This window comes from Coffea arabica, chromosome 8e (genome assembly GCF_036785885.1).
Source record: "Coffea arabica cultivar ET-39 chromosome 8e, Coffea Arabica ET-39 HiFi, whole genome shotgun sequence".
Classification (NCBI taxonomy): domain Eukaryota; kingdom Viridiplantae; phylum Streptophyta; class Magnoliopsida; order Gentianales; family Rubiaceae; genus Coffea; species Coffea arabica.
Genome location: NC_092324.1, coordinates 13,744,916 through 13,762,543, shown reverse-complemented (window position 1 = coordinate 13,762,543; position 17,628 = coordinate 13,744,916). Strand labels below are relative to the sequence as shown.

Here is a 17,628-nt window from a genome sequence, read left to right as displayed (position 1 = left end):
CCATTTTCGTTAAGTTTAACGGATTCCGTCACCTTTACAATTTAGTTCAAAGCATGAGGGGTCGTGTTGTATATTTTGAAACCATGGGGGGCTTTTCTGTGTATTAGGTTTATCACAGGGGGCTTTTTTGTTTTTTACCCATATCCATCGTGTGTGGTCTCGTAGTATTTGGTATGTCTATGGTTTCCCGATGAGAGTCTTCAAGTGGTCTCCAGCTTCTTACGCGGACAGAGAACCATCGGTTGTTCCAGTGTGGTTTCAATTGCCCAAGCTTCCATTGCACTTATTCAATAAGGAGGTGCTTTTTCAGATTGTTGCTATTTTGGGAGTTCTGTTATTTCTTGATGCTGCAACCTTGGCTATGTCGAGATCGACTATTGCTAGGGTTTGCATAGAAGTGGATTTGCTTAAACCATGCCCCACGAGGGTCTGGGTTGAGAATGAAAATCATGAAGGTTTTTGGCAGGAATTAGTCCCTGAAAATCTCCCTAAATATTGCTCCCATTGCTTTGTCAGGGTCATCAAGAGGGGAGCTGCCATGTTTTGAATCCTGAACTCCGGCCCTACAAGATGGAAGGGAAGAAAGCAGTGGAGCATGCTCAGAAGATGGAGTTTAGGCCCAAAGAGATTAGTAAACCTGACACTGCTTGTACTACCTCATTTGGTGCTACTGCGGAGGCACAGAAAGTTTCATTGGTTGCAGTAGTTGAGGAGGATCTTCGACGAAATCAGCCAACCACGTGTTTAGTTGTTGACATGCCTGTTGTGGCTTTTGTTAATGCAGTGGAGCGGGGGCATTCAAAGAAAAACCTCGCTACGACATCAGAACCTGAACAGTAGCAGAAGCAGTCGTCTACTGCTTTGAGTCTGGTTGCTAAAGATCTTGCTGCATCTACTTTTGAAGAAGTGTGTGAGCTTTTAGAAATACAGAATCCTGAGATGGTAAGGTTAGATGAGGGGAGGACAAACCCTACTGTACCTGATGCGAATAAGGTTGCGTCGGGTCTGCTAGTGGTGCCCGAAATGGATAGGAGCTTGAATGGTGGGGAAAACTCCTCAATTGCAGATGATCTTCGTGAGGTGTAGGGAAGTGTAGGCCATCTTTCTCCTAGGGGCGGAGTAAAGATACACCAGAATAGAGCCGAAGCACCTTCACTAGTCGCGCTAAATCTTGATCCAGTGATTGTTGCTGTTAACCATGCATAAACTGCTGAGAGTTTTCAAGATATTTCTAATGCTAAACAATGAGGTATCTGAGCCAAATTTCCATCATATCAAACTTTACGCTCGATGACTACTTCTTCAAAAAATTCATTCTCCATCTTGTCTGATGATTAATATGCTGTTTTGGAATATAAGAGGTGTCTCTCGCTCCCCTAATTTAAAAAGGCTTAGAAAGTTGATTAAATTATATTCTGTTCATTTGGTGGCAATTTGTGAACCAAAGATGGCTCTATGTGGTTTTGATTTGATTAGATTAAAATTTGGGATGGATTGTTGTTTAGCGAATCAGTGGGGTACTGTATGGATTTTTTATCAGTCTCCTTTTAGGTGCCAGAGTGTGGGAGAATCAGATCAACACTTAACACACTACATATACATTCTCAATTCTTTCCTGCATCAGTTTGTTTTTCCTTTGTTCATGCAAAATGCACAACTCAGGAGCAGGAGAGCATATGGACTGAATTATTACTGGATAAACCAAGTTCGATGCCCTGGTTTCTGGTTGGGGATTTCAACGTGATAGTGAATGGAGAGGAAAAGCGTGGTGGTTTGCCATTTAGACCTACTGAAGGGCTGGAATTCTTGAATTTCATGTCATTGGTAGAAGTTTGCGATGCTGGTTTTTCTGGCTCAAGATTTACATGGTGCAACAACAGGCAGGGCAGCGCTCAAGTTTGGAAGCGCTTAGATAGATTACTTCTTAATTCCATTGCAACGAGGATGGCTAATAGTGTCCTCATCCAACATCTGGGAAGAGATCCTTCGGATCATTCTCCTCTGTTGCTATCTACATCAACTAGGTTGGATAACAAGCCGAAACCATTTTGCTTTTTGAAAGTATGGACTTCCAAAGAGGGGTTTTTGGATGTCATTAACGATAGCTAGTCTCAGTCATTCTCTGGGTCCCCTTTGCGCATATTGGCAGATAAGTTGCAGAGTGTTAAGCAGGCTCTTAAGCAATGGTCCAAGAATTCTTTTGGTGATATTTTCTTGGCTATTTGAAATGCAGAGTGAGAGGTGTTGGAGATCAAGACTGCTTATGTGACGACCCCACCTTCCCCTAAGGCGTACCAAAGGGTTCGGTAGACCGCCTACCCAGCTCTCGCTAGGACTCACTCACTCGTATCACGTGCATACATCCGTGGACCATGAATAACATTGCAATTCAAGCTTATAATTTACATTGATGCACAATCAAGATACAAAACCTCAATATACACAAACTAGTTCAAAGTGTATACAATCCAGATACAAAACATTCTATTCGAGTAATAGCGCGAGTACAAGTCAAAAGTCAAAACAACTTGACTACGCTAGTCTTTACACGTCTCACGCCTCGCTCGTACCCCTGTAAGGAAAACAAAACTAACGGAGTGAGCCAAAGCTCAGTGAAGTTCCAAATATCAAATTGGCCATCAAACAAAGTAATAACAGTGTAATAGTGCAATAGCGAGCAAACAAGTCCAATCAAAGAAATAATACTTCAGGTAATCAAGAATATATGGATCATATTCACATGTAAGGATACAGTGGCTCATGTCTCGGCTCCATCCCAACTTGATCGATTGGTAGTTGACACTCCGTCAACTTTCAAGTGATAACTAGTCCAGAAAGAAAACCCCACTTCACGCCAGTCTCCGTCCACCGATCAACCCCCTTATCCGGGCCCGCACGCCACACGAAACACGGGTGGTAATACTCGAGTATACCGATTAGCCGAGGAGATAACACTCCACTCGACATTACTAGTTACCCAGGGTTCGTTATCTAATCGACCAGGCCCTTGCCGGCTCGACTCGATTAACTAGCCACAGGGTTTCTGGAATTTCAGGCAAGATATAATTCATACACATGTAAAGCAAGTCAATTGAAATTGATGAACAAGTACAAGACTCATTAGGGCAAGTGCGATAAAGTACACCCTTGCCCTGTCAAATCACTTATATATCATGTAATCACATTTGTCAAAGAGAAATCACAAATATCAAGTTCAATCAGATATTTGGAAGCACTCACCAAAAGTAGTGCCTCTAGTGTTCACGTCTGGGTGGTACTCCGGGTTTGGAGTCCAAATCTGCGATAAAACTTGATTTAAGAACTCTGAAAATCAACTAAGGTTCGAAACTTAGACGTTTCGTTCAATAAGAATCAAGAAATTGAAATTCACTTGGAGAATAGTCGTGAAACAGTTGCTCGCTTTTCAAACTGAAAAATTTTGTAACATGTATACTTGGAAATAACTTTTGAGTCGAAAGTGCAAGGAAAATGGATTTATAGTGATTATTACCGCTTTTCCTAAGGGTACAAGTTCGACTAGGTTCTAACGTATAAACCTCGATGACCAAAGTAGCAAAAGTCCTAGACGGTTCACGTGATATTCATTTATCAACTTTACCCAAGTCGCAAGTGTAATTCTCTAGTCCTCGAGCGTAAATTTGGGCAGCATGCCCTTTGTATTTTCTTATTTCCAGCCATTTATGGCTTCATTATTTTCCTCATTCAAACCCAAAGACACACACACAACAATCTAATTTCAATAGCCGTTCAATAGGCTCAAGACAATACAAGGGCAAAATCAAGCTAACAACAAGTGCGGAAATGAAGTTTAACAAGAGACAGATTTGATAGAGTTTTCCGTAACGGACACAACCGAAGCTACACTTATCAGATTGCTGTAAAATTTATATTTTTTCGAAGCTAAGACAAGGGTCTACAACTTTTATGAAGATCACTTAGTCAAATTTCCAGTATAACCTAGTCAAATTCCCAATTCACAGAACCAACTTCCAACTAACCGGCTAGTTAACTGTACTACATTTAAATGGCCATATCTCAAGCTATCAAAGTCTGTTTAAGGCGTTCTTTGAGGCGTTGAAAAGATAAGACAGAGTACTAAAACTTTCATGTTTTGGAAAATGGCTAAATCAGCACGGATCATAGAGAATAGACATGGTCAACTAGATGAACTGTCTAAAACGGATCACTGGATACATCCTAGGGCAGCGAGGGTATTTTGGTCTTTTCACAGGTTACGTTGCTCTGATTGAACTAAAATTTTGTAGGCATCTATAAAACATTATTCTCTACAACTTTTATGTTTTATGCCAAGCCTAATTCGACCTCTAACATAGTGCACTGAAACCGGACAGAACTGAAGCATACAATTCCAGAAATCTGAAAATTTTCATTTTCAAAGGAAACTTTCTTCATTTCTTGCCTCAATCACCACCACAACCTCTTATATGAGCTTAGATACAACATATACTATCCATAGAGCAAGTATAGGCAGAAATTCCTTCAAACCCTAACTCATATAACTCAAGAAAACATACACTATATCCATCCAAATCATTATAATAGCTATCATCCACCACAAATTTAAGGTGCTATGCCAAGTTAAGCAAGATTGAGAGTAAGAAATGGGGAAATCAGCATTATTACCTTGCTAAAGTGACTACCAAGAGCAGCCCTAGCTTTTCCTTCCAAAATTTCACCAACACACCACTAGCTAAACACTCAAGGAAGGTTTTAATCGGTTTAGCTTCTTGTTTCCTCACTTAATACACTCAAACTCAAGATGAAATGGTGCAGCTCTCCCTTGGTTTTTTCTCTCCCTCTCTCTCGGCCAAAGCAGCAGAAAAATGAAGAAGAAAGGCAGCTCCAAGGTGATAAGAAGGCAAGACAATTGGTCTTGGTCAAGGCCCTTAGTTGGCCAACAAGTGTCACTCCAATTTCCACATATTTTTTTTTGTTTCTTCTCCTTGCAATTTTGGTCAACATTTTCGGCCAAAGAAAGCTGGAAATGAGGGGATATTTTGCTCAAATACTACTGAAAGAGGGTTCCATAAGCATACATAAGCATTAGAGGAAACCAGAAAAATCCGGAAAAGATTTAGCTTTAGCCCTGAAAAAAAAAGTTTTTGACCTCATTTTACGGTAATGGCACCTAAGACACTACGATTATCGGATGAGGGTACAAGACCCACTGTTTCGATGCTAAGAGATAGGGCTACAATATTGCAGAAGGCAACTCTGTCTAGTTTCGCGTGTAACCAGGTAAAAAATGCAAGATACTACACCAGAACCGGAAAAACAGATTCACAAAACGCGTTCTGGTGTACACATCATAAAACAGGCTACCTAAGTCCAAATCCAGAAATTCCAAATCCATCCGAAAGCTTAGAAACAGGGCTACAATTCATCAGAAGACCTCAACATCCAATTCGGAAGCATTCCTAACCAAAGCAACCAATTACAAAAGCAATTCTCAATTTCGGGTAAAACCAGGACAGCAAGGGTAATTTCGACTTTTCTCATTCTACGCTACTCCGATTGACCTGAAATTTTGTAGGCGCCTCTAAAATGTCATTGCCTACAACTTACATGTTTTAATCTAAGGCCAATTCGGCCTCTAACTAGGAGCTACAAATTCGGGCAGAATGAAGAACAACAAACCCTAACTTTTTCAAATTTCTTCCAAACCAGAAATTGGTTGCAATTAATCACTTTTTCCACCTCCTAGAGTCATTACACATCATTTCCAATCATCATAGATAGCCACACAATCATGTTCATAATAAAACAGAAAAATCACCAATAAATAGAAAACTTCACCAATTCAACCAAAACTCAAGATGTAATCCATAAAGTTTCATCTTCTACCACCACTAATCATAAATTAGGCATCATTAGAGGAAGGAAAGTGGTTCTTCTCAACTCACCTTAGAAACAAGAGAGAGGGAGCAATTGGTCCTCTTAGCTTTCCAAATAACTCCACACAACACCTCACTAACACTTACTTAATGTTTTCTATGGAGCAAAACCAAATTCCAATGGTTGATTTAGAAGATTGGAGCAAAGATTGAAGCAACTTGGAGAGCTTTCTTTCTTCCTTTCTTGAGAGAGAGAGCCAGCCAAAGAGGAGAGAAAAATGAGGAATTTTTGGTGAATTTTTAGTTATTTAAGTCAATTGGTAAGACATGGAATAGTAGTCAAATGGTCCACCCAATAGCCAAGTGACACTTGTCACTTAATTTAATGCTTGCCTAACTTTTGTCTCTCTTATACCAATCCACTTAGTATCCTCTACTTATCTCTTAACACCCGATAAATTAATTCCAGTATCCAAAACTTAACCTAGTTGGCCGAATTTTTCCGAACTTTTCGCACTAGTGGGTCCCACGTCCAATATATGCTCTTAATTTCTCAGAAACTAACCGATACTAGAAAAATCATCTAAAGACTATATTTACTCATAAAATTTATTTTCACAATTTTTGAATAAATAAAATGTGGAAAAGCGTGCAATTAAAAGAAAAATAAAACCTAGTACTTAAGAAAGCTACGGGCTCTCGCACTCTGGGCACCTCCTCTCGGTGCACCTCCCCTAGATGCACTCGAAAACCGTCCATCTCCAGCCCCACGATCGGATTTAGCGGGTGGCATGTTCCGATCACTCCGCACTGACTCTTGGGCTCCATAGGTACCCCTTTCTGTTTTGCGTGGAAATTTCTCACTTGTGCCCTGGCAGTCTCTATCCTTTGGGCCTTCTCCAGAACCTCCGTAAACGTATTAATCTGAGCTGCTGCCAAGGCCTCTTGTATCTCCACGTTGAGCCCTTGCACAAATCTCCGTACTCTTCTTTGCTCCGTAGCTATCAGTTCAGGAGCAAATTTTGATAATTTCGTAAACTGAGTCTCATACTCAGCTACACTAGAAGTTCCCTGCCGGAGCTTAATAAAATCGTCCTCTCTCTTCTCCTGGACGATAGGCGGAAGGTATTTCTCGTTAAATTCTCGTACAAAGTTTAACCAGGTCCATGCAGTTCCTTCTCTCTCCCACTTGGCCCTAATTACATTCCACCAAGCCCTGGCTGGACCTTCAAACTGGAAAACAGCGAATTGTACTTGCCTATCCTTTGTATAATTTAAAGCGGCAAAGATGTTGATCATGGCCTCTAGCCATTTCTCAGCTCCTTCCGGGTCTGGTCCTCCCAAGAGCTTAGGTGGGGATAACTTCTGGAATCTCTCTAAGGTCCTATCTTGCCCCATATCGGGGTCTCTAGGTTGATTTACGGGGACTTGACCCTGTTGTTCCACTAGACGGGCCAAAATATTAGTCATTTGTTGGATTGCGGTCGCCACTTGATCTCCCCCTACAGCCTGGGGTTCAAGTTGTGGCTCAATCGTTGCCTCTCTCTCCTCTCTCGGTTCTTGCACCGGCTCCTGTGCTTGTCTACCCCCACGGCCCCAACTAGGCCCGCGTCCTCGGTTAGTTCCCCTGGCTTGACTTCTTCTACCCTCCATGTTTTGGATTTAACCAACTATGGACATATAAACAAAGTAAGGTATGGCTCGTATCGCACGTTGCAAAAGGATAAATAGAGGTAATAAAATGCATAATAAACAAGTACTTTATATACATAGCAAACAAGTCACATATACATGCCAACCTAGGCAAGTCAAAGGCTATACTAGCCAAGGAACATAGAACAGAAGAAACCCTATTTACATCCACCGTGATACGTCAAAGTCAAAAACAAAAGAAAACGTATCGTCCAACTATATTCCTAACTACCCCACAAAAATCTCCTCAATCCCCGATCCTAACAAGTCGTCTGGCTAGACGCCGACCCAACAGACTCTGAGGATGCACTCGGCTCCTCCTCCGGGTCCTCCTCAGGATCCTCCTCAGGAGCACCAGGAACGTCAGGGGCTACAGGCACTTGACCCTCCTCTGCCAAGTCCTGTATCACATCATCCACCAATGCCTCGCACTCAGTCAGGATATGGCCGGTCCGGTCTCTGATATCCTCAACTACTCGCATAAGGCGTCCAGTCGTCACCTGAGCCTGCTCACGGAAAGCATCAGTCTGCTGCTGCTTCTCCAAAACCGAGGCCTCCAGCTCTCGGATCCGAGCTCCCTGGTCTCGGAGAGTAGCCTGGAGACGCTCTATCTCCGAATAGCACCTACGATTGGCGCTACCCAATCGTCTCCGCTCGTCGTCCACTGCGAGTACTACTCAATCAGGGTAGGAGTAGGTCTTCCAGCAGTCGCAGCGTCGGATCTTGCGCGTTGGGGACCACTGCTGCACTGGCCCACCGGGGCTCTCCTGATACGTGATCAAGCGACAGACGGGTCCCTCCAGATGTGGCTCGTCAATAGGAGCGTCAGTAGGTACGGGCTGAGACGGCCCAGCACTCCCAGATGCATCAGTACCCGCCATCACCTAGGTTTGCAAATAACATTGCAAGGTAAGTACAGGAGACGTAGAAAACAAGGCTAAAGGCTAAACTCAAGGATAAAACTCTAGCCTATCGTGTCAAGCACTCAATCTATCCAGATCAATTCACAACCTAGGCTCTGATACCACTTGTGACGACCCCACATTCCCCTAATGCGTACCAAAGGGTTCGGCGGACCGCCTGCCCAGCTCTCGCCAGGACTCACTCACTCGTATCACGTGCATACATCTGTGGACCATGAATAACATTGCAATTGAAGCTTATAATTAACATTGATGCACAATCAAGATACAAAACCTCAATATACCCAAACTGGTTCAAAGTGTATACAATCCAGATACAAAACATTCTATTCGAGTAATAGCGCGAGTACGAGTCAAAAGTCAAAACAACTAGACTACGCTAGTCTTTACACGTCTCACGCCTCGCTCGTACCTCTGTAAGGAAAACAAAACTAACGGAGTGAGCCAAAGCTCAGTGAAGTTCCAAATATCAAATTGGCCATCAAACAAAGTAATAACAGTGTAATAGTGAAATAGCGAGCAAACAAGTCCAATCAAAGAAATAATACTTCAGGTAATCAAGAATATATGGATCATATTCACATATAAGGATACAGTGGCTCATGTCTCGGCTCTATCCCAGCTTGATCGATTGGTAGTTGACACTGCGTCAACTTTCAAGTGATAACTAGTCCAGAAAGAAAACCCCACTTCACGCCAGTCTCCGTCCACCGATCAACCCCCTTATCCGGGCCCGCACGCCACACGAAACACGGGTGGTAATACTCGAGTATACCGATTAGCCGAGGAGATAACACTCCACTCGACATTACTAGTTACCCAGGGTTCGTTATCTAATCGACCAGGCCCTTTCCAGCTCGACTCGATTAACTAGCCACAGGGTTTCTGGAATTTCAGGCAAGATATAATTCATACACATGTAAAGCAAGTCAATTGAAATTGATGAACAAGTACAAGTCTCATTAGGGCAAGTGCGATAAAGTACACCCTTGCCCTGTCAAATCACTTATATATCATGTAATCACATTTTTCAAAGAGAAATCACAAATATCAAGTTCAATCAGATATTTGGAAGCACTCACCAAAAGTAGTGCCTCTAGTGTTCACGTCTGGGTGGTACTCCGGGTTTGGAGTCCAAATCTGTGATAAAACTTGATTTAAGAACTCTGAAAATCAACTAAGGTTCGAAACTTAGACGTTTCGTTCAATAAGAATCAAGAAATTGAAATTCACTTGGAGAATAGTCGTGAAACAGTTGCTCGCTTTTCAAACTGAAAAATTTTGTAACATGTATACTTGGAAATAACTTTTGAGTCGAAAGTGCAAGGAAAACGGATTTATAGTGATTATTACCACTTTTTCTAAGGGTACAAGTTTGGCTAGGTTCTAACATATAACCCTCGATAACCAAAGTAGCAAAAGTCCTAGATGGTTCACGTGATATTCATTTATCAACTTTACCCAAGTCGCAAGTGTAATTCTCTAGTCCTCGAGCGTAAATTTGGGCAGCATGCCCTTTGTATTTTCTTATTTCCAGCCATTTATGGCTTCATTATTTTCCTCATTCAAACCCAAAGGTACACACACAACAATCTAATTTCAATAGCCGTTCAATAGGCTCAAGACAATACAAGGACAAAATCAAGCTAACAACAAGTGCGGAAATGAAGTTTAACAAGAGACAGATTTGATAGAGTTTTGCGTAACGGACACAACCGAAGCTACGCTTATCGGATTGGTGTGAAACTTATACTGTTTCGAAGCTAAGACGAGGACCTACAACTTTCATGAAGATCACTTAGTCAAATTTCCAGTGTAACCTAGTCAAATTCCTAATTCACAGAACCAACTTCCAACTAACCGGCTAGTTAACCGTACTACATTTAAATGGCCATATCTCAGGCTACCAAAGTCCGTTTAAGGCGTTATTTGAGGTGTTGAAAATATAAGACAGAGTACTAAAACTTTCATTTTTTGGAAAATGGCTAAATCAGCACGGATCATAGAGAATAGACACGGTCAACTAGATGAACTGTCTAAAACGGATCACTGGATACATCCTAGGGCAGCGAGGGTATTTTAGTCTTTTAACAGGCTACGTTGGTCCGATTGAGCTGAAATTTTGTAACCATCTATAAAACATCATTATCTACAACTTTCATTTTTTATACCAAGCCTAATTCTGCCTCTAACATAGTGCACTGAAACCGGACAGAACTGAAGCATACAATTCCAGAAATCTGAAAATTTTCATTTTCAAAGGAAACTTTCTTCATTTCTTGCCTCAATCACCACCACAACCTCTTATATAAGCTTAGATACAACATATACTATCCATAGAGCAAGTATAGGTAGAAATTCCTTCAAACCCTAACTCATATAACTCAAGAAAACATACACTATATCCATCCAAATCATTATAATAGCTATCATCCACCACAAATTTAAGGTGCTATGCCAAGTTAAGCAAGATTAAGAGTAAGAAATGGGGAAATCAGCATTATTACCTTGCTAAAGTGACTACCAAGAGCAGCCCTAGCTTTTCCTTCCAAAATTTCACCAACACACCACTAGCTAAACACTCAAGGAAGGTTTTAATCGGTTTAGTTCCTTGTTTCCTCACTTAATACACTCAAACTCAAGATGAAATGGTGTAGCTCTCCCTTGGTTTTTTCTCTCCCTCTCTCTCGGCCAAAGCAGCAGAAAAATGAAGAAGAAAGGCAGCTCCAAGGTGATAAGAAGGCAAGACAATTGGTCTTGGTCAAGGCCCTTAGTTGGCCAACAAGTGTCACTCCAATTTCTACATATTTTTTTTTGTTTCTTCTCCTTGCAATTTTGGTCAACATTTTCGGCCAAAGCAAGCTGGAAATGAGGGGATATTTTGCTCAAATATTAATGAGCTTGTACGGTAAGAAAGTAGTGATCAAGTGGTGTGTTCAATCGGTAATGCACGGTACACGTCGGTTCGCACCGTTTTTCCTTAAATCACACGTACTAGGGTTTTTACTTTCTATTCACTAACTTTTTATCATTGCTTCTAATCACATATTATTTCTCACCTAAAAGTCACTTTTAAGCACCAAATTTGATCCTTACTCCATACCGGATAATTACACTACGGATACACGAAAAATCCTATTTCACTTCGAATTGAAATCGGAAAGGAAAACCCTAATTTCCTATGATCATTGGCACTTTTCTAGGGTGATTGAGTAGTAGGATAGTGTAGAATAATAATTGCCAAATAATTTTCAAATAAAAGGGAATTTTCAAGAAATATATATGAAATTTGCAAGTCCTCACAGCTTATGATAATAATCTTACGAATCAGTTGCTATTTCAGCTGCAACAAGCCCGTGAAAGACTTCAGCATTCATTGGTTATTGAAAAGGGTTTTTGGAAGCAGAAAGTAAGAATGAAATGGCTGTCTGATGGTGATAGGAATACCAAGTTCTTTCATTTAGCTGTAGCAGAGAGGAGGAGAAAGGCTATCATTCATCGGATTAGGAAATCTAATGGAGATTGGATAAAGGCAAAGTCGCAAAATTGCACTAAAGTATTAACCTTTTTCCAACACTTATTCACGGAGGAGAGTGGTCCTACATCAAATGACATTCCACATGTTATCCCTAGGACAGTTACTGATCAAGAAAATTTGCTGTTGACAGAGATTCCTTCATTCCAAGAAGTAAAGAGTGTAATTTTTTCAATGGATAAGAGAGTGCTGCGGGTCTAGATGGATTTACAAGGAAGTTCTTCACTTTTGCATGGGATGTAATTGCCAAGGATGGTCATATGGTAGTAGTTAGTTTTTCTATGGTAAGGAGTTGCCAAGGAACATTATTACAGCTACCTCAATTGTCTTACTCCCAAAAGTTCAAAGCTTGCAAGATTTCACACAATATAGGCCGATAAGTTTGTGTAATTTTATCAACAATGTTCTTTCTAAAATTTTATCGGAGAGATTAGCTAAGGTTTTTCCTCAGATTATTTCTCCACAACAGAGTAGTTTTGTTCACAGAAGGCAAATTTCAAATAATTTTCTATTAGCTCAAGAGTTGTTGTCTAACATCAAGAAACCAAACCGTGGAGGGAATGTGGTGATAATCAAGTTGGATATAATGAAGGTGTATGATAGAGTGTCCTGGTGCTTTCTCTTGCAGGTGCTTTGGCATTTTGGGTTTAGTGAGACTTGGATTGATATAATTTGGAGGTTGATTTCGAATGTCTGGCTCTCGGTAATTGTTAATCGCTTGACACAAGGTTTTTTTAAGTCCAAACGTGGTTTGAGATAGGGAGACCCTATTTTTCCAGCTTCGTTCGTTATTGTAGCTGAAGTTTTATCCAGGTCTCTGAATGCTTTTATCTATACAGAGACGATTTATCCCTTTCAAAGTACCTGTTCGCTCATTCTAGTTAAGATGCTTCAAGGGTCTTTTGCATGTCCTTGGAGGTTACAAAGGGAGTTTGAAGAGCTGCTTAAGTTTAAGCATCTTTTTCGAGTGATATCGCATTGCTATAGGGAGGCAAATAAACCAGCTAATTGGCTTGCAAACTTTGGTGCTGACTTCAAATGAGAAAGCTTATTTGATAGGTTTATGGAATTGCCAAAAATGGTTTGTGGAAATGTCAAATTGGATAGATTAGGGTTTCCTAGTTTTCGAAGAAGGGTCTGCTGATGTTCTTTGTATTTCTGAATTCCTTGTATGTTTTTGATCTTTAATAAATTGGGGCTGGCATCCCAACCTCGCATTCATCGAAAAAAATGCTAAGTATGAATTGCTTAATTGTCTGAATTGAAATTATATGAAGTTATACCCTAAATGGCTCCATTATGTTTATACCTTATCGGAGAATTATAGTTCACCATTTTTCTTTTATTGATCAATCAGAATATCGAAATCTTGACTTATAGGGCATTGTGAAATTGGGCGTCTGCTTGGCTACCTTCTTAGTTAGATATATATATTAGGTTGAGTACTCAGAAACTAATAACAGCTTCCTCCTGTGATTAGGATATGAAATGACTATTGATTTTCAAATGCTAAGCATGAATTGCTTAATTGTGTGAATTGAAATTATACTCTAAATAGTTCAATTATGTTCACGTCTTATTAGAGAACTATAATTCACCTCGCATATTGACCAATCAAAGTATCAAAATCTTGACTTATAGGACATTGTGAGATTAGCCGTCTACTTGGCTGCCCTTTTAAGTGGGTTTATATACTAGATTGAGTGCTCAGAAACTGACAAGGATTAGTTCTGTGACTAGGAAATGAAAGGTTTTCATGTATCATATAGAATGAAATATTAGCTTATCATCTATCGGGAATTGATTATTTGCCACTCATATGAAAAATAATAATTGTGCATTATGTAAATTTCTATATATGATATTGTATGTTATGACAAATGAATGATTACCAAAAATACTAAATATAACGCATACTAATCCACAAGGATAGTCGAGGATCCTTGACCCGCAATTTTATTTGCTCACCATACATTACCAATTGTTTTGCAGATTTAAATAGCTACGAGCTTATTAAGATTAGTTGAAGTGAGGAATGAGCAGACCTTTGGATCAAACGGACATGCAAAATGTTTATGCTATCAAAAATTTATCTAGACTATATTACCTTCCCTATAATGCAGCAAGTGACAAGTTTTATACACACTAGGACACGAAATTTTACGCTTTTGCTAAATTTTTACTTAACTTCTAGAATTTTTAAAGTTCAAATTTTATACAAATTTTCAATTCTTGATTTAGTTAAAACAAGATGCCATGCATGTTTAAGGGATTTTATTTTCCATAGCGTGTTACAACTTACATTCCATTTTTGAGACGGCGGTTTATTCACTTCAACGACACTCCTCAACACTCCCCCCCCCCCCCCCCCCCCCCTTCAAAAAAAAAAAAAAGAAGCTCTAGGCCCACAAACACACGAAAGGCAATCTCCCAAAGACTGATGGCAGAAGCAAAGAAAGCAAATGATAATTTTCTCTTCCTGTAACCACAAAGGGATATATGAAAAGATTTCTAGTCAGAACCCATTAAAACAGCGTTGAAGCTGTAACATAGAAACTACATCGAGAAAACAAAGAAATGGCAGGCTGACAATCATTATTCAAATACAAAATACATATACGCTCTAGACCACCTTAATTACGCTACCAAAATACATTCCAAAATTAAACTTTTCTGTCGACCAGTCAACTATTGCACGGCAGAATGAAGAAATTGTAAAACATAGCAGCTTTCCAATCAAGGATAGACTTCGAAGCAAGATACAGGACCAAACAGTTGCCAAAGCCAAGCGAAGCAAATTGACAACCCCCGTCTGCAAACATTGTTGAAATTGGATCATAAGGAACTGAGGATATGCTATAAAGGTGGTGGTAAATGCTGAAAATACTTGGTGCATATGTACCTTTAATATTAAACATGCAACTGCAGCAATCAAAAGTAACATCCTTAAATGGGAGCAATTTCAAGATGTTTATAATTTTATTCTCCACAATCTTTGCAATTTGGATTAGATGAGAAAATTTGGATACCACAATGCAAAAACTCAACCTCAATGTCCCTCAATTTATGATTGAGCAAGAAACTCGACTTCTAATGCACAAATCGAAAGTCTCAATGGCTCTCGTAGGGCCACTTCAAGCGTGCAGCACAACTGAACCTAACAACTAGTAGAGTGCATTCCTCAGCAAAACAATTATTGGAGCGGTGACTCTCAACAAACAAAGGGAATAAGACAAATCATTTAATCCAACTGAGCTGACCCAAATGTAGACAATCCTAGTGAGATTATTTTCCCAATATGCCAGGAAGTTCTTATACAGCTATTAAATAAATAATTGATGGCACTGCCCAAGAGATCTGGGCCTGCACATTAAATAATCATCAATAGGCCTTAATTAACATGATAATAGAGCTAATCAATAATTTGCTCAAATTCTCCATTATAATCCACATACTTCTGGAGAAGACAAAAAAGAAGAAAAGCTCTGCTCCAACAGCAAAAATTGCAGTAGTGTAACATCTCAGGCGTAGACAAAATCTATACAGTTATTACAAACAGCTGCGCATGCTGGAGTACATGTTTGAATTTGTGCAGTGAAATGCTTCCCTTGAAGTACAGAGGCATACCTTGAATTCATAAACCATGAAATTCGCTAGGCATCACTTGTCTGGATGACTCCGTTTAGCCCTGCGACGCAAATGGTTTGAATGGCCATGTCGATTGGAATGTTTTGTTTTTTTCCTGCAATATGTTGGTAAAAACAAGGAAATTCAATAAAATATAAATTAAAAGACTATGAAGTACAATGAGTCATCGAGGCATTTGTTTCCCCCATAAAAACAAAACGATAAAAAATTGACAAATCAAGAAGTAGGCTAAGACTAACCAGCAAATAGCTGAACAGATTTTAAATCCAGCTATTATGGGTAAAGCCAACAGAGCGGAAGCCTAACCAATAAAAGTTGAGCAAGTTAAAATCCAATCGGATACTAGTTGAATGAAACAAAATTTAGAAACTATGAAGAAATAGCAACTGCAAGACAAGGTTGCTTAAAAGAAAAAAGAAAGAGAAAAGTAAATAAAACATACAATAAACCACACTAGCTCTTTCGTGGCAAGAGGTCTTGTAAGATCATGCATCTGCAGCTTTTCTTGGACAGTGCCCTGAACCTACAAACCACATGGCCGTAGACTGTCAATTGCAAATCATTTTCATTAGCACATGTGCATATGCAGAAATACAGAAAAAGGCCTTCTTTTCATTTTATGTTGCAGACAGAAGTCACTAAATTCAAAGAAAATCAGGTTAGTTCAAGGTGGCCTCCCCAAAGAAACCTCCATGAGGTCTCTGTAAAACCTCCTGTACTAGATGCAGTTGCTTCAACAAAGTTGGTCATGCCTTTGAACTGCAATGCCAGTTTCTTTAATTGTCCTTTGGAGGTGGAATTCAAAAGTTAGGGGATAACTAGCTAATGATGCAAGGAAAAATAAGTGCATCTTCGGGAAGATATGGGCTGCTGAAAAAGAGAAAAATATGGTAAAGATGTAACTTTCAAATACACGACTAAAATAGAACTCCGGAGATTTGAATTGAGTTACAAATTCAATGATCTCTGATCAGTTATTCTGAAATCAAATCACCATCAAATTCCATAAACCTTTGGTACCTTTTAAAGTTGCCAACCTATCATCTTGAAAATTGTGAAATTAAGCTTTAAAGACTAAGAAAAGAAAGTGTCAGAACCAATAAAATGCTTATACAATATTAAGTGTGATGAGGAAGGTCATTGTAATTTCAACAAACCATCAAAAGGCCCTTGTAAAAAATGACAAAACTTGAGAGATATTCTTATAGCTCGATCTACAACATGATCTAATATGGAATCTTAAAGGATTTGCAGTTCACACGGTCTTACAAATCTGCTATGCTGCTAAACAGTTACTGCACCCTGGTTGATATTCATGACACCATCTCTCTCTCTCTTTCTCTCTCACACACACATGCACACCTCAAACACACTCTCTCTCAAACACTAAAGAAACTTACACTGAAAAGGCAAAATTTTGGATAATATTTGAATGGAATATCTACCCTACATGTCCAATTAAGTAACTAATCAATACGATCTAGGCTCACATAATTAAGATAAAAGATGCTTAAACAGAAAAGGGAACTTTTTGATAAAATACTTTCAAGTAACTAACCATAGGGTCGCAGGATAACCTAAACTTGGCAACATAAAATAGAAATGACATCAACACAATCAGAATATGGAAGTTCACATCAATGAATGCTCGAAATATAAAATGACATCAATGCAAGTAGACTCTGAAAATTCAATAACTAACTACCAGAATTGCAAACAGAAAAATTCAGAAATCAAGAAATAATCACCTGATGATGATAAGTACTGGCAGACTCAAGAAACTTTCCATAAACATGAAAAGCTTGCTCAGTATAAGGCTTCAGGACAACTCGTACATTATCAACATGGGGTCTTGCTGCAGTGGCAACTTGGTCAATATATGGTTTGCTGTACTTCTTAATTTCCTGCAAAATATTCCAGAATACTAAAGCATGGCAACTTTCTTTATCTTTTG

The 17,628-nt window shown here is 39.5% G+C and overlaps 2 protein-coding genes across 3 annotated transcripts in view; one reads left to right on the top strand and one right to left on the bottom strand.

The window, feature by feature from the left end:
* Positions 1 to 939: 939 nt before the first annotated feature.
* Positions 940 to 2,109, top strand: LOC140012667 (uncharacterized). Its single transcript, XM_072060948.1, has 2 exons — positions 940 to 1,080; positions 1,663 to 2,109. The coding sequence occupies exons 1-2, from the start codon at positions 940 to 942 to the stop codon at positions 2,107 to 2,109; spliced, it is 588 nt and encodes a 195-aa protein (XP_071917049.1).
* Positions 2,110 to 14,480: 12,371 nt separating this feature from the next.
* LOC113703687 (uncharacterized) overlaps positions 14,481 to 17,628 on the bottom strand; it is a 35,701-nt gene continuing 32,553 nt past the window's right edge. For both annotated transcript variants that reach the window (XM_027225134.2, XM_027225135.2), the window contains exons 10-14: positions 17,423 to 17,578; positions 16,117 to 16,197; positions 15,914 to 15,975; positions 15,654 to 15,768; positions 14,481 to 14,838 (exon numbers count right to left, since the gene is read on the bottom strand). In XM_027225134.2, coding sequence (XP_027080935.1) covers positions 15,687 to 15,768; positions 15,914 to 15,975; positions 16,117 to 16,197; positions 17,423 to 17,578 — 381 coding nt within the window. In that variant the 3' untranslated portion in view covers positions 14,481 to 14,838; positions 15,654 to 15,686. The remainder of the gene's footprint in view (positions 14,839 to 15,653; positions 15,769 to 15,913; positions 15,976 to 16,116; positions 16,198 to 17,422; positions 17,579 to 17,628) is intronic.

Excerpts from the sequence above, each read along its gene's own strand:
- LOC140012667 (XM_072060948.1), top strand. The coding sequence starts at position 940 with ATGGTAAGGTTAGATGAGGGGAGGACAAACCCTACTGTACCTGATGCG. Across the intron at positions 1,081-1,662 it reads TTGCAGATGATCTTCGTGAG|GAGCAGGAGAGCATATGGAC; the intron begins GTGTAGGGAAGT and ends TGCACAACTCAG.